This window comes from Alosa sapidissima, chromosome 2, assembly GCF_018492685.1.
Source record: "Alosa sapidissima isolate fAloSap1 chromosome 2, fAloSap1.pri, whole genome shotgun sequence".
Lineage (NCBI taxonomy): Eukaryota > Metazoa > Chordata > Actinopteri > Clupeiformes > Clupeidae > Alosa > Alosa sapidissima.
The window spans coordinates 43,864,608-43,881,190 of NC_055958.1; the positions used below are offsets into that span (position 1 = coordinate 43,864,608).

The 16,583-nt window shown below is 46.4% G+C and overlaps 1 protein-coding gene and 1 long non-coding RNA gene across 23 annotated transcripts in view; one reads left to right on the plus strand and one right to left on the minus strand.

The window, feature by feature from the left end:
- Positions 1–10,862: 10,862 nt before the first annotated feature.
- si:ch211-140m22.7 (uncharacterized protein LOC570370 homolog) overlaps positions 10,863–16,583 on the minus strand; it is a 28,706-nt gene continuing 22,985 nt past the window's right edge. For all 22 annotated transcript variants that reach the window (XM_042084325.1, XM_042084335.1, XM_042084330.1 and 19 more), the window contains 3 exons: positions 14,027–14,090; positions 12,406–12,530; positions 10,863–11,350 (listed from right to left, as the gene is read on the minus strand). In XM_042084325.1, coding sequence (XP_041940259.1) covers positions 11,319–11,350; positions 12,406–12,530; positions 14,027–14,090 — 221 coding nt within the window. In that variant the 3' untranslated portion in view covers positions 10,863–11,318. The remainder of the gene's footprint in view (positions 11,351–12,405; positions 12,531–14,026; positions 14,091–16,583) is intronic.
- Positions 15,533–15,929, plus strand: LOC121703904. Its single transcript, XR_006030173.1, has 3 exons — positions 15,533–15,577; positions 15,628–15,762; positions 15,903–15,929. It is a non-coding gene; the product is annotated as an uncharacterized LOC121703904 (long non-coding RNA).

The following is a 16,583-nucleotide window of genomic DNA, read 5'->3' on the forward strand; positions in this document are numbered from 1 at the left end:
ATACATAACTGGCATGCGTAAGGTAATGGTAAGGTAAAAGCAACGACCGAAATGCAATGTTGACAGGTATGAAGTAAGCCTGTTGGAATTAATGTTAGGGCAAATAGCGAATTACTGTCCTGTTATTTCACGTCAGTCTATGGTGAAAAACTCCACTTCAATCGACCATATATAGCAAACTATTCGCCAGCATTATGGCTTCCAGTGCACTGGTGCTCATTTTATTGACTTTGCTGCTATTAAACTGGAGCCTAGTGAGAGACCAGAAGATTTGTTTTAGCGCTTAATGGCCTTTATGGAAGACAATTTACTACGCAAAGACTCTAACATTAGCCATATGGGGGCTCTCGTGACTGAAGATGAGGAGTTGACACCCTCACTTGAGAACTTTGTTGTGCTCACATGGCTTCGTCTCATTCACACTGAATTGCCTAAACTTGTTAAGCAGCGATATGGCACAGAATTGCGGTCCCGCACATTGGCATCCATTAAACCAGAAATCTCACAAGCCCTTCAGTCACTATTGGATGAGCTGCAGGCCTCTGAGAATGCTAGGGCTATGCGTACAGCTGTCTGAGCTCCCAAAAGCTAAGCAGACCCATTTCATCCGTGCTAGGAAGTCGTGTCCAGGAGGCCTGACAGTCACTTCCTCAGCAAATGCCCTCTCCTGCCCCCACATGATAGAACTTATACGGAGAAGAGCTGCCAGGTGCTGGGGGAACAGGAGGACATATTGGATAGTTCAGAGAAGGACGAAGCAGCATCTACCATTGTGCAGCGTCTGCTTATCAAACAGTCCCCATACCTTGATGCCTTTCATGACCACCTGTCTGCACGGCTCACCATTGAGGGCCTTGTGTGCGACCAGACTGGGCGTCACCATCACAGGAAGTGAGCAGTCAGCACACCAAGCAGATGGCTCGTCTCCTTTGAAGGTATTGGGTGAGACGCGGACATACTTTTACAGAGATGGCCACAAACTGTATTTTGAGGGCCTTGTCGTTGAAAATCTTGATTCAGACATTCTAGCTGGAATTCCATTTATGGAGAAAAACGTTGTCTCCATCAGACCAGCCAAACATCAGGTATGCCTTGGTGATGATGTCTACCGCTAGGCATGCTGTGCGTCGTGCTCACGTGCTTCGTGCACCAATTAAGTCTACTGTGTGGCCAGGGGAATACATTGAGCTCGACTTGCCCCTTGAGCTATGTGATTTGGACGGGGAACTGGCCGTTGAGCCACATATGGACAACTCCTGCAGGCAGATGGGGTCACTTCAATGGTCTGCTCCGACTATGCTTCAGAGTGTTTCATGGAAAATTCGCATCCCCAACTTTACTGGCCAGCCATGGCTAGTCCAGAAAATGCCCATGTGTGCCGTGTATGCGCTACTTACGTCCCCCCTCAGTGATTCAGCAGTGTCAGCTCATCCCCTCAAACCTGGCCCACTTATCAAGTCTGTCCCTCACTCTGACTGTGTGCTTTTGGACCCAGATAATGATGTCCGGGACAAGTTCTGTGCACTGCACAGAGAATTTGACGAGGTGTTTGATCCACAGTTTAAGGGCTACAAAGGTGCTGTTGGCCCATTCCAGGCTAGGGTGAACATGGGGCCAGTCCAACCCCCACAGCGCAAGGGCAGGGTCCCACAATACTCTAGGGGTCAGTTGCTAGACCTCCAGGACCAGTTTGACATGCTGGAGGGCATGGGTGTCTTCAGGAAGCCTGAGGATGTCGGCGTCTCTGTGGAATATGTTAACCCCTCGTTCCTTGTCAAGAAGCCTGGAGGTGGTTTTCGCCTTGTTACAACATTCGCAGACGCGTTACAGCAAGCCTCAGCCCGCCCTGCCTGATGTCAACTCCACCCTGTGCCTGATAGCTATCGCTACAGACCTCACCAAAGCCTTTTACCAGATTCCACTGTCCAAAGAGTCATGGAGGTATTGTGGAGTTGTTACACCTTTTAAAGGTGTTCGTGTATATGTACGGAGAGCAATGGGCATGCCAGGGTCTGAGACAGCACTAGAAGAGCTGACGTGCAGGGTGTTTGGTGATCTCCTTGAACAAGGCCGTGTAGCAAAGGTGGCAGATGATTTGTACTGCGGAGCAAACACTCTTGAGGAGCTGCTAGCAGTCTGGAGAGCGGTTCTGTCTGCCCTACAGCGCTGTGGACTGAACCTGTCTGCCACCAAGACCACTATCGCGCCTGTACAGACCACCATCCTGGGCTGGGTCTGGCGTCAAGGAAGCATCCGAGCCAGCCCTCACCGTGTATCTGCCCTAGCCACATGCCCTCCTCCAAAGACTGTGACTGGACTGCGCTCATTCATTGGGGCATACAAGGTGCTAGCCCGTGTACTTAACCCTCTAGGCGCCACAGTCGACTATAGTCGACAAGATGCGGTACTGAATAAAACGGCCGATTTAGTCAAATAGGGTGTCGTATTTCGTTCGACTTCCACTCCACTAGATGGCAGACATGTCATACGTCATCCCCGAGTCGAAAAAAGGGCATGCTTTAAACAAAACTTTCTAGCTACAGCGCATTGAATCAGTGGGTGAAATACCGGAGCTAGTGTGCGTGTGAGCCACTTTGTCAGAGCGATATTGTCAACGTCAGCGAGTATTTGCATTAGATTATCGTCTAATGGCATCAAAAAAGTTTACCTGAAATGAAGTGTTGGGTCTTCTATTCGCGGAACCTGATTCTGAAGGGGAATATCTGCCTTCAGAAAATGACGGTGATTCGTTTAGTGAGGCTTCAGATGCGTCCCTGCCTTGCAATGATGCAGCTGGACAAAGTGAGAGTTTACTCCATAGTTTAGCTTACACCAAGCACAAACGTTGAATCGTTTGCCCAATGTCACTGGTGGGAATAATGTTTCACGGGTTCGGAGTGTTCATCGGGAAGTTAGCAGGGTGTTAGTGGTGTGGCGAGCGAGGCTGGAGGTAGCATAATGGAGGTAGCATGATGTCCATAGCGCTAGCTTCTGTCTTATGAACGTGTGCCTCTCCACAATCGCGGCGACAGTAACGTGGTGGAGCCTTTGTCTAATGCCACTGGGTATGTTAGACGAGGTCGAAGTGCTCATAGGACAGTTAGGGGGGAACGTAGTGGCAGTGTGGGGAGTCGCAATGAGAATGACAGTAGGCCTAGTCCGAGCTGCGCAAATTCTCTCCACTCGGCGCGCACGAGGCAGATCTGGCCATGCTGCTCGCATGGTGGAGGTGGTGACACGCTCTCTCCCTCTCCCACACACACACACATTAGGTCATGCATAGTCTATCACAAGATGATGGGAATGCCGGCCCTGTATGGATAGGGATAGGGAGTCATTATCTCTACAGCAAAAGGCCTGCTACATAAAAAAAAATGTCAGCCATTTAGTAATGATTTACACTGTTGATTTGCTATCTACTTCCCTGATCATTTAGGACATACAGTACACTATGTGTTCCTTTTTGTGTGTTCATGTCCTTGTGATGTGTGTGTCTTTGTCAGCTAAGAAAAAAAAAAAAAAAAAACATCAACAAAAACAACAAAAAGAAAAAAAATACTAACATTGTCTCTTGTCTTGTCTCGTCATCTCACTCCTGATCTGTGCCTTGCCGTGGCAAATGAGCTTTTGAACTAAACAGGTCTTGTCTACTTGTGTTTGTGTGTCATCTGAATAATATATATGTGCCCCATACATGGAATCAGAGTGCCTACTGTATGTAGTAAATGGAAAATCTCTACAGCAAAAGGCCAGTCTACCGCTACATGCATTTAGTTTGTTTCTGCCATTTATTAGTAATGATTTACACAGTTTGTTCACTACTTACTATTTACCTGAGCATTCAGTATTGTGCAATATAGCATACAGAAGGCGAGGGACATTTTGGGGGGAAAGAAGTGGTGCATTTTATCATTCAAACATGCGACTTTTCATGAAAATTCTATAATCCAAGATGGCCGCCACCATATGACGTCATAATATGCAAATTAGATATAAACATTTAATCTCTACATAAACTTTGGGTCATCCTTAATATTTCTCTAATTTACAGAAAGTCTCTATCTCTTATCACTTTTAAGATATAGCCTTTTGAAATGAAGATGTCAAAATTGATAGTTTCGGAAAAAAACCTCTGGCGCCTAAAGGGTTAAAAACTGTGCCACCATACTTGCTCCTCTGGATGATGTGGTCGCAGGATGCGATTCCAAGGATGCCATTCAGACGAACTGGTGGGTGCCTTCAGCTATGCTCAGAAGGCGTTGTCCTCGAATCATGCCATCACTCTACCCCAGCCTGATGATCAGCTGTGGATTGTCACTGATGGTGCTGTTAGGGAACCTGTCCTGGAAGCTACATTATACATCACCTGTAAAGACACTGTGAAAGTGGCGGGCTACTTCAGCGCAAAGCTGCGTAAGAATCAGACTTCCTGGCTGCCCTGTGAAATGGAGGCTTTGTCCATAGCGGCGCATTGAAGCATTTTGCCCCATACATAATTTAGTCTTCTCAGAAAACGTGTGTATTGACAGACAGCAAGCCCTGCGTTCAGGCATTTGAGAAGCTGTGTAGAGGGGAGTTTTCCGCAAGCCCACGTGTCACCACTGTCTTTTCTACGGCCAGTCGCTTCCAGGTGCTGATTCGGCACGTAGCAGGAGCAGCTATCCTGCCTTCTGACTTTGCAAGCCGCAATGCTCCAGAGTGTGACAGCCCTATGTGCCAGATATGTTCCTTTGTCCACACCGCTGCTGACACTGTTGTGCGCCAGATTACTGCCAATGATGTCATGAGTGGTTCCCGAAAGCTGCCTTTTACCAACAGGTCAGCATGGCTGGCTATTCAGTCTGAGTGCTCTGACCTCAGACGGACCTGCGCTCATCTCCGTCAGGGACACGCCCTTCCAAGAAACTGACCAATGTTCGCGATGTGAAACGCTACTTGCACGTTACTACCCTGTCTAAAGATGGCCTGTTGCACGTTACCACCCTGTCTAAAGATGGCCTGTTGGCTACTTGCATGTTACCACCCTGTCTAAAGATGGCCTGTTGGCTACTTGCATGTTACCACCCTGTCTAAAGATGGCTTGTTGCACGTTACCACCCTGTCTAAAGATGGCCTGTTGGTTGCACGTTACCACCCTGTCTAAAGATGGCCTGTTGGTTGCACGTTACCACCCTGTCTAAAGATGGCCTGTTGGTGCTACTTGTACGTTACCACCCTGTCTAAAGATGGCCTGTTGGACGTTACCACCCTGTCTAAAGATGTGAAACGCTACTTGCACGTTACTACCCTGTCTAAAGCCTGTTGGTTGTCCGTCGGCACACCCCTTTCGCCACTTCAACGGACTGCATTGTGGTGCCCAGGTCTGTGGTGCCCAGGTCTGTCCTTGATGGTCTGCTCACTTCTCTTCATATCACGCTTGACCACCCCACCTCCACCCAGCTGAGGACAATGGTGCAGCGCTACTTTTATGCGTTAGACATGGATTCTGCTGTTCAGTGTGTCACCAATGGCTGCCATCAATGTGCGGCTTTGAGCAAGCCTCCTGTGTTCACGTGTACCCAGTCGACGGGTGACCCGCCTGAGATTGTCGGCTCTGCTTTTGCAGCTGATGTGTTCAGGTGTGACCGCCAGTTTATTCTTGTTGTCTGCGAGTGTGTCACATCGTTCACGTTGGCCTCTGTAATTGAAGATGAACGGCGTGATACCCTCAGAGATGCCCTGCTCCGCCTGTGCCTGGGCCTGTGTCCCCTTGATGGCCCAGTAATTAGGATCCAGGGCCTGTGTCCCCTTGATGGCCCAGTGATTAGGATCCAGAGCCTGTGTCCCCTTGATGGTCCTTTTGCAGTGATTAGGACTGATCCAGGGCCTGGGTCCCCTTGATGGCCCATTTGCAGTGATTAGGACCGATCCAGGGCCTTAGACACTCTGCCTACCAATTTCTTCAAAACTGTTTTTCACCTCATAGCGGCGGATGTCCTTCAAATTGTAAATGTATCACTGCTGTCTGGCACTTTTCCTAAGTCACTGAAAACAGCTGTTGTAAAGCCACTTCTCAAGAAGAATAACCTGGATGCCTCCATGCTAAACAATTACAGGCCCATATCCAATCTACCTTTTATTGGCAAAATTATTGAAAAAGTAGTCTTTAATCAATTAACCACCTTCCTAACATCAAATGGGTATTTTGATTACTTTCAGTCTGGTTTTCCGGCAAATCACAGCACTGAAACAGCTCTCAATGACATACGCCTCAACACAGATTCAGGTAAAACATCAGTCCTAGTGCTACTGGACCTTAGTGCAGCATTTGACACTGTTGATCACAATATTTTACTACACAGACACTGGGTTGGATTTACAGGCATAGTTATCAGCTGGCTAAAATCATATCTACAAGAAAGGAGCTTCTTTGTTGCCATCGGAAACTGTACCTCAACACCAACGTCCTTGACCTGTGGTGTTCCCCAGGGGTCGATCTTGGGGCCACTATTATTCAACCTCTATATGCTCCCACTTGGACAAATCATTCAAAATAATTTGATTTCATATCATTTGGACACAAATTTACTTAGCTCTATCACCAAACAACTATGGTCCTCTTGAATCTATGTGTCAGTGTATAGAACAAATCAACACCTGGATGTCTCAAAATTTTCTTCAGCTGAACAAAGAAAAAACTGAAGTAATTATATTTGGTAAAAATGAGGAAAGACTTAGGGTTGCCACTCTCCTTGACACAAAAGGGTTGAAGGCAAAGGATACTGTTAAAAATCTTGGTGTATTAATTGACAGTGATCTAAATTTCAACAGCCACGTGAAAGCGATAACTAAATCAGCTTTTTACCACCTCAAAAATATTGTCAAACTCAGAGGGCTGATGTCAAAACATGACTTAGAAAAACTCATTCATGCATTTATCTCCAGCAGGGTTGATTACTACAATGGACTGTTCACAGGCCTTCCTAAAAAGACTATTAAACAGCTTCAGGTGATACAAAATGCAGCAGCTAGGACTCTAACAAAAACTAAAAGAACTGACCACATTACTCCAATTCTTAAGTCCTTGCACTGGCTTCCAGTAAGTCACAGAATTGACTTTAAAGCACTATTGCTTGTTTATAAATCAGTAAATGGAGCAGGACCTAAATACTTGTCAGACATGCTTCAGCAGTACACACCTTCTTGTCCTCTCAGGTCCCAGGTGAAAAACCTGCTAGTAAAACCTACAGTTAGAACTAAACATGGTGAAGCAGCTTTTAGCTGCTATGCGGCTCAGCTGTGGAACCAACTTTCGGATGACATTAAAAAGGCCCCAACTGTAGCCAGTTTTAAATCTAGACTTAAGACCAAACTGTTCTCAGACGCTTTCTGCTAACTGTGCCGAGTTACAAATTCTGAATCTGCCTCGATAATTATTCTACTTTGTCTTTTATTACTTTTTTTTACTACTTTTGCCTTTGTTTTTGCTTACTAATTATTCTTTATTTTTAAATGATTTTACCTTGTGTTTTATGTTTATTATGATCTTTACATTTTAACTATTCTTTGACTATGTTGCCCTTCTATGCTTTTATTTGTTATTATTGTTTGGTTTTGTTTATGTAAAGCACATTGAATGACCTCTGTGTATGAAATGTGCTATATAAATAAACTTGACTTGACTTGACTTGACTGACTGTGTCCCCTTGATGGGCCATTTGCAGTGATTAGGATCCAGGGCCTCTGTCCCCTTGATGGGCCATTTGCAGTGATTAGGATCCAGGGCCTCTGTCCCCTTGATGGGCCATTTGCAGTGATTAGGACTGATCCAGGGCCTGTGTCCCCTTGATGGTCCTTTTGCAGTGATTAGGACTGATCCAGGGCCTGTGTCCCCTTGATGGCCCAGTGATTAGGACTGATCCAGGGCCTGTGTCCCCTTGATGGCCCAGTGATTAGGACCGATCTGGGTTTGCCGCGTTGGCTGGAGATGAGCTGCTGGATAAACACAGATTGACTGTTGAGGTGGGCAATGCCAAGAATGTCAATAAAAACCCGGTCGCTGAGAAAGAGGTTCAAGAGCTTGACATTTTGCGTGTTGAGCCCAACTGCAGCGCTGTTACTCCCTTACTCCTCTCTGTTGCCACAGCAACGCTTGAACAGCGGTGTGAGATCCCGTTGCCTGTCTGCTTCAGCGTGACCAGTTCTCCCATAATCAGCTGCCTGTGGAGTGCTGCTTCAGTGTGGCCAGTTCTCCCATAATCAGCTGCCTGTGGATGACCGGGCTCTTATTATGTCGCAGCACTCGCAGCGTATCATCCACACAGTATGAAGTGTAAGACACCCTCTGGCCGCACTTCCGTGCCTGTCTCCCAGGGATCTTGTGTATCTCTATGGGTAACAAGTCAAAGGCCCGAGACAGATACCTGGTCCTTAGTGTCGACGTTGCTTGGTGCAATATACGGAAGTTCACCGGATCTCAGCTCCGTCGGACCTCCTACAGAGTCAGATTGGCCGATTGCTACATGGTGGGGAGTTCCCAGACATCTGCAGGGATGGTTCCTGATGACCCTGTGTCAGATAACGACCTGGAGGTACCGCATCCGCAGGGCCCTGACATTCCTCCGGCCATATCGGAGCCTCCTCCGGCCATATCGGAGCCTCCTATGCCCTGTCCCCCTCGTGATGACATGGACCAGTTTGTTGTGGCATCACCTCCTGTGGAGTCAGATGAGACTGCGCTTATCCCGAGCGCTGGGCCTAGACGTTCTGGGCGTCGGCGACATCTGCCACAAAGACTGGAGGGGTTTGAAATGTATTGAGACATGTTCTGGGTGTCTCTGGGTTCCCTTTTGTCTTCCTATTCAGTTGTGTGTATGGCTTGTGTGCATTGTTTTGTATATGCTGTATGTCATTTGCCATGCTGCTTATTGGGTTTTTTTTGTTTGTTTTGAAGGAAAAGAGGGTAGCGCCAGAAGTGTCATTGGTTAATTAGTTAACCCTTATACTCGGATGTTCCACTCGGGGCTGTGTGATTCCCATCTGGTTGTGTAGTAAACACATGTTAACTAAACCTTTCATTGATATCTTTATTATTTACTGGCGTATAGAAAACTTGTGGGGTGACACACACTGCTATTATTCTGCACATAACTCTATGCTGTGAGTCAAGACAATCTCACAGGGGAAGGGGTTGCAAGGTTTGTAGACCTACAACTACTATTGACAAATGCAACCAGCTCAATCAGTGGGTAGAATGGGATCTGTAGCGATTTGATTAAACCGGAGCCCATCTACAGATATATAGACGTTCTCATGAACTGAAAGGAACTGCCTTAACTTTTCTACGGATATATAGATGTTTTCATGAACGGAAAGGAAATGCCTTACCTTTTCTTCATCCAACGTTTTAATTACTTCCACTGGAACACCCCGCTGGCTCAGGAAAGTGGGTGGGTCTCTCTGATAATGCTCTAAACTGGTTTCAAACCTACATTACTGGCAGAGATTTTTATATCAGTCTAGGAGATCATGTGTCTGAAAAACATGACTCGCCTTTTGGTGTGGCCCAGGGGAGCTGCCTTGGTCCCCTGCTATTTTCCCTATGTATGCTTCCGTTGGGAAACATCATAAGTCAGCATTATGTAAACTTCCACAGCTACGCAGATGATACCCAATTGTATATTTCTGTGGAGCCAACTAACCCAGATGGCCTTTGCTCCCTCACTGCATGCCTAACCTCCATTAATCAGTGGATAAGCAAACATTTTTTGAAACTAAATGATGACAAAACAGAGGTACTTTTGGTTGGACCAAAACCAAAGCGAGACATTGTTCTTAGTAATCTGGGGAACTTGGCGCACCAGGTCAAACCAAAAGTAACAAGCCTCGGTGTCATCTTAGATGCAGAGTTAAGTTTTAAGCCCCATATCAGTAAAGTTACTCAGACAGCCTATTTCCACCTGAGAAACATTGCCAAAGTGCGGCCCTTTTTAACTCAACAAGATGCAGAAAAACTAATTCATGCCTTTATCACTAGCAGGTGAGACTACTGCAATGCACTTTTCACTGGTCTTCCCAAAAAACATCTAAAGAAATTGGCACTCATACAGAACTCTGCGGCTAGACTTTTAACTAAGACTAAGAAGAGAGAACACATCACCCCTGTGTTGGCTGAACTGCACTGGCTCCCTATTTCCTATAGAATTGATTTTAAGGTTATGTTAATTACTTACAAAGCTCTGAATGGCATAGCACCTTCATATATCTCTGAGCTTTTAATATCTTATCAACCACAAAGGAAACTTAGATCATCCAATTCTAATCTTTTAATCGTACCCAAAGTGCTCCACAAGCAAAGTGGAGAAGCTGCGTTTATCCATTATGCCCCCAAACTATGGAACACCCTGCCTCTGTACATCAAGCAGGCGAGTTCAGTAAAAAATTTTTTTTAAAATCTGAAAACATACCTGTATAGGAAAGCTTTTAACTGTTAACTCATCTTATCCTGTAGACTACTTTTTCAGATCAATCATCTGAAAGTGATTGACTATTATTTTTGTTACATGAGTCTTTATTGGCCCGTAATGAGTCATTTAACCATACACCGACTTACAAAGATGAGTAATTAACACGAAAACGTTGCCTGGTGTCCCTTTAAACTGCAGCAAGTGTAGGTTTTGTAGCTGTTTAAAGTACATTATGTCAAACTGTACTAGCTGAGCGTTGTAAAACAGAAAGGGGGGGGTGGGCATCTCTTTCCCTCCTATTGGCTGGTCTGATAAAACAGAACGGGGGGGGGGGGGGGGGGGGGGGGGGGGTGATTTGTGCATCATCTTGTACATTTAGCATCTTTGGGACCAGAGTGACATGCATAAAGACAGACCGAGTGGCTCACAGTAGACTTTATTTCCATACAGACATTTCATATCCAGACAGTAGACTTTATTTCCTGCTTTAATCCAGACATCCCCAAGGGCGCCATCTGGTGGCACTTCACTGAGGCTGCAGTCAGGGGCAAACAGCCCTACCTGCTTGCAGCAATTCCCTTAACAAGCAACAAGGCCATCACATTTACACAAGTGTGTGTGTGCTCGTATGTGTGTGTATGTGTGTGTGTGTGTGTGTATGTGTGTGCGCTATGGCTACTGATAAAAGGCCTCCTGTTCCTTCATCAGAGTGTGAATGTGTTTGTCTGTTAAAGAGTTCTTGGCTAAAAGGCCATCAGGTTCTCACATAGAAATGAAACTAACAGGTCCTCTGAGACAGAGACAGTACAGTCCTGGGTTTGGGGCAGAAGAGGAGGAGGAGGAGGAGGAGGAGGAGGAGGACAATGCTGTTGTTTACTTGGCAGCTACTTCATCAAACTTGGGCTCTGAAAGAGACAAGCGCAGTAGAATGAAGTTAACTGATGACAACATTAAAAAGAATCAAACGTTTAGCGATCATGAAATAATACCATACATGATAAGATGTCAACAAGCAGGGAGATAATGAAGATCAGTAGTTCTACTCAAAATGCTTGTGCACGTAGGCTATGGAAGATTGGTCAAATCTAGCAAGTAGGAAAGTTTAAGTGAATGACGTGAAAGTGAAAGTAAGACATGCGAAAGGCCAATGAAAGTTGAGGTTGCTTTTGGTAGTACAAATACTTTCACCACAAAAACTGGTGTTCTAAATAGCGATTCTGTTGTCTTTGAAAGGTTCTCTTATTGACGCATTGAACTGCAATGTGGATTAACACCTGCTTTTACAAGGCGGAAGTATTTAGGCGCAGAACAGACGTGCGCTTTCAGGAGCAGTCTTTGTACATACCGCGGAATACATAACTAGGCGCTCTTTACTCTTCCCCTCCCATCTTTTTACGCTAAACTCCCACTTTCCCCTGGATCCTCCCATGAATGCATATGCATGACATGACAAACGCAATCTGCCACTTTCAGCTCCCGCGACAGGCAGTTTGCGCTTTTACATCATTGCGGCCTGTTTGTACATACCTCGCAATGATTTTACACGCACATTGCGAGACAAATACGCCTGAAATGGGCGCAAAAACATTAGTACATCTGGCCCTGAGTGTCTAAACACCATGAGGGAGTACTGTTACTGTACTGAGTGATTGTGTGTGTGTGTATATATATATATATATATATATATATATATATTCAGCATATGAGTGTCTGTACTGAGTGAGTGTATGTATATTCAGCATATATGAGTGTCTGTACTGAGTGTCTGTGTTTATGCATATGCAGCATATATGAGTGTCTGTACTGAGTATCTGTGTTTATGCATATTCATAATATGTGTGGGGTTAGGTGGGGGGTGTGGTGGTGGTGGTGTGTGTGTGTGGGGTGGTGGGGTGTGGGTGTGGGGTGGTGGGGTGTGGTGGTTGTGGGGGTGGTGTGTATGTTGGTGGTGCTGCTGCACCTTGGAAAGTGAATTCTGGGAAAGCGTCCAGGTCGCCACCCCCGTAGAGGCGCTGCAGTTTGGCCACCTCGTCTGCCAGCGCCTTCTGGTACTCTGGGCCCGCGTCCACCATCTCACCAGAGGCCCTGGGGAACAGCGCACAGGTCAGAGGTCATACAGTCAGCACAGGTCACCTTACACTAGAGACGCTGTACCTCTGGTGCAGTCCTCCTCAACGATACCTTGATACCAAAAAAATTAAATGTCTGAATGTGAATTTGAGAATAAGCCTAAAATGTCAGCCTATACTAAAGCAAGAATACACCGTCCTTTGGCTATGTTTTAAAGGAGCAGGCTGTACCGTTTGAAAGTTAAAGTATATTTTTGTGGCCTTTTCATGACAGGACAGTGGAGAATGACAGGAAGCGAGTGGGAGAGAGTCGGGGTGGGAGTTCTAAATAAAGCACACGCCTTAACGTCTGTTAAGCTAAACAATGAACAAATGAGTGAGATGGTTCAAAAATGGCCAGGCCCAGGCAGACTAGCCTTAAAAGCTTTTTTCAGAAGCCCGAAGCGACGGATGATGGTGAATCGGTAACACCTGAAGCCTCAGATGTCCGGTCAGCTCCACCACCACCAGAGAAAAAGCTAAAGTGTCGGGTGTATCGATCGGGTCAGTGACGGCTTCTACACACAGTTGCATGCGTTGCGTTGTTCGAGACGCATCACATTCACTTAACATGGGCTCACGTCATCTGTTGCCGAACGTATTAAATCCAGTTTGCATCATTAGCACGCTGCACAAATTTGTTCAAAACTGTTGCATTCAAATTGATGCCGACGCAAATGGAAAAGTATTTTCCAAGTCTCAAACGGGCCTGTCCCAAGGAGAAAAAGTATTCATCTGAAACTTAAACACATGTGGTGAAACTGAAGTCTAACCAGTAGACTATGATAAACTAGCAAATTAAGCTACTTTGTTTACAATATTTCCAGGCTTCAAACAGTGCTGCTTTTCATTCAGACTTATGTGCACATTTATTTATTTGAGTGTTTTTCATGATTGTGTTGCTATTTCTTTCCCCTGTTTGCTTTGATTGATAACTGAGGTGATTAAAATCAGAGGAAGGTTAAGTTTAAAATAAAAGTGTTTAAGTTTAACTTTTTTTCCTATGGGTCCTTATCGGAAATATATATAAAAAAAAAAAAAAAATCAATAATTATCGATATCGACCGATATGAAATACTTATAGCGTGATACAGTTTTCAGCCATATACTTCAAGTTATTTGCATAGCTACCATCGGGAACACCCACTGGCATGCGTTGACGGAACGCATCTGTGTGTAGAAGCCGTGATGTTGGAAGAGAAGGTGCAGGTGCCGAGGCCCCAACCCCCGAACTGCAGACACACTTGTCATTTTCCGTGTCGACTGACCCATGAGGCCCCACCCCCGAACTGACCCATGGCTACACTGGACAAGCAACCGCGTTCTGGTCTCCTCGGCGACGAGAGAGTGAGAGAGAGAGAGAGAGAGAGAGAGAGAGAGAGAGAGAGAGAGAGAGAGAGAGGAGAGAGAGAGAGAGAGAGAGAGAGAGAGAGAGAAAAAGAGACAGTAAGAGAGAGAGTAAGAGAGACTCACTGGCTCTGTGAAGAATACTGACGAATGGAGTCTAGGAAGAGCTTCTGAATTGGGTCCATCCCCACTGCAAGCAGAGAGGGAACAGTTAAACACCACACACACACACACACCTGTAATAGCGCGCGCACACACACACACACACACTCTGAGACAAACAGAAGAATATAGATCTCATGCACGGAGACAACACCAAGAGTGGTATCCATATTCCACACACACACGAATACATTCACACACAGAGTGCCATCCATATTCCACACACACACGAATACATTCACACACAGAGTGCCATCCATATTCCACACACACACACACACACACACAGTGGCATCCATATTCCAGACACACAAATGCATTCACACACACAGAGTCGGCAAAGAGAGCAGGTTGAGATAACAGACTACTGTTATCGTGTGACTTCGGGATTATAGAGACCAGGAACAGGAAAGAACAAGAGGATAGGAGGGATGCAGAGTGGCCTCACATCCACAAGGTTACAGGGCATTAGAACATCAGGACTATATCATAAAGGGCATTAGAACATCAGGACTATATAATAAAGGGCATTAGAACATCAGGACTATATAATAATATAATTATAAACACAACACAGAGGACTGCAGGGCTGTACAATGTAACATCAACACGTTCCAAAGCTATGGAAGGTGCACAATATATCAGGGCTACATCTAATCACACACAAAGGAAGTAGTACATGGTACAAGGCTTCAGTCAAGCATTAACATTAACTTTTAACACGTCACACTTGAACAAATGCAGTATTAACTTCATCAGGAATAAAGAATTTAACATTATCTGTAACATTGCTGACACATGTTTAACTGCATCAATCAGGGATTCAGAATTTAACATTAGCTTTAACATTAGCAATAACACTGCGGACAGGTTTTAGCATTAACATTATCTGCAGCAGATAATGCCCACTGCTGGAGAGGTGGCCAATTATGCACAGAAAAGAATAAACACCAAAGAATATAAATCCAGGCAGCAGGGGGCGCTACAGCACCAGAACAGAGAGGGGAGGGAGAGGCAGAAGATGGCCACCGCAGAGACAGAGAGACACAGACATGCGAGAACAGAGGGAGGAGCCTGGAGCTCAGGCAGCCGATGACCAGCAGGGGAAAGACCACATGACCACATGCTGACCAGCAGGGGAAAGACCACATGACCAGCAGGGGAAAGATCACATGACCACATGCTGAGCAGCAGGGGAAAGGAGTCCTGATTAGAGAGCAAGCATGAACCCAGGGGATAAAGCAGGTGAGACCCCAGGTGAGCAGGCAGGTGTGATCATGACCCCATGACCCCGGCAGGTAGGCAGGCATGACCCCATGACCCTGGGCAGGTAGGCAGGCTTGACCACGACTGCACAGGGAAGCATTGCAATGGCAACATGCTACAGGCACAATGTGTCCACATGCAGAACTACATTACCAGTAGGGAGTGACCAGTTAAGGGAATAAGTGTGTGGGGCAACCAGTAGCAGGTGAGGAGTGACCAGGTAAGGGAGTAAGTGTGTGGGATGACCAGGTAAGGGAATGTGTGTGTGGGATGACTACTAGCAGGTATGGAGTGACCAGGTAAGGGAATGTGTGTGTGGGATGACTACTAGCAGGTATGGAGTGACCAGGTAAGAGTGTTGCGTGCCCAGTGGCGCATGTGTAGAGAGCAGTTAAGCGATGGTGGCGATCAGGGGTGGCATAAGCAGATCAGGGGTGGCATAAGCAGATCAGGGGTGGCATAAGCAGATCAGGGCAGATCAGGGGTGGCATAAGCAGATCAGGGGTGGCATAAGCAGATCAGGGGTGGCATAAGCAGATCAGGGGTGGCATAAGCAGATCAGGGGTGGCATAAGCAGATCTGGGGTGGCATAAGCAGATCAGGGCAGATCTGGGGTGGTATAAGCAGATCAGGGGTGGCATAAGCAGATCAGGGGTGGCATAAGCAGATCAGGGGTGGCATAAGCAGATCTGGGGTGGCATAAGCAGATCAGGGCAGATCTGGGGTGGTATAAGCAGATCAGGGGTGGCATAAGCAGATCAGGGGTGGCATAAGCAGATCTGGGGTGGCATAAGCAGATCAGGGCAGATCAGGGGTGGCATAAGCAGATCAGGGGTGGCATAAGCAGATCAGGACAGATCAGGGCAGATCAGGGGTGGCATAAGCAGATCAGGGGTGGCATAAGCAGATCAGGGGTGGCATAAGCAGATCTGGGGTGGCATAAGCAGATCTGGGGTGGCATAAGCAGATCAGGGGTGGCATAAGCAGATCAGGGCAGATCTGGGGTGGCATAAGCAGATCAGGGCAGATCTGGGGTGGCATAAGCAGATCAGGGCAGATCTGGGGTGGCATAAGCAGATCAGGGGTGGCATAAGCAGATCAGGGGTGGCATAAGCAGATCAGGGCAGATCTGGGGTGGTATAAGCAGATCAGGGGTGGCATAAGCAGATCAGGGGTGGCATAAGCAGATCTGGGGTGGCATAAGCAGATCAGGGCAGATCAGGGGTGGCATAAGCAGATCAGGGGTGGCATAAGC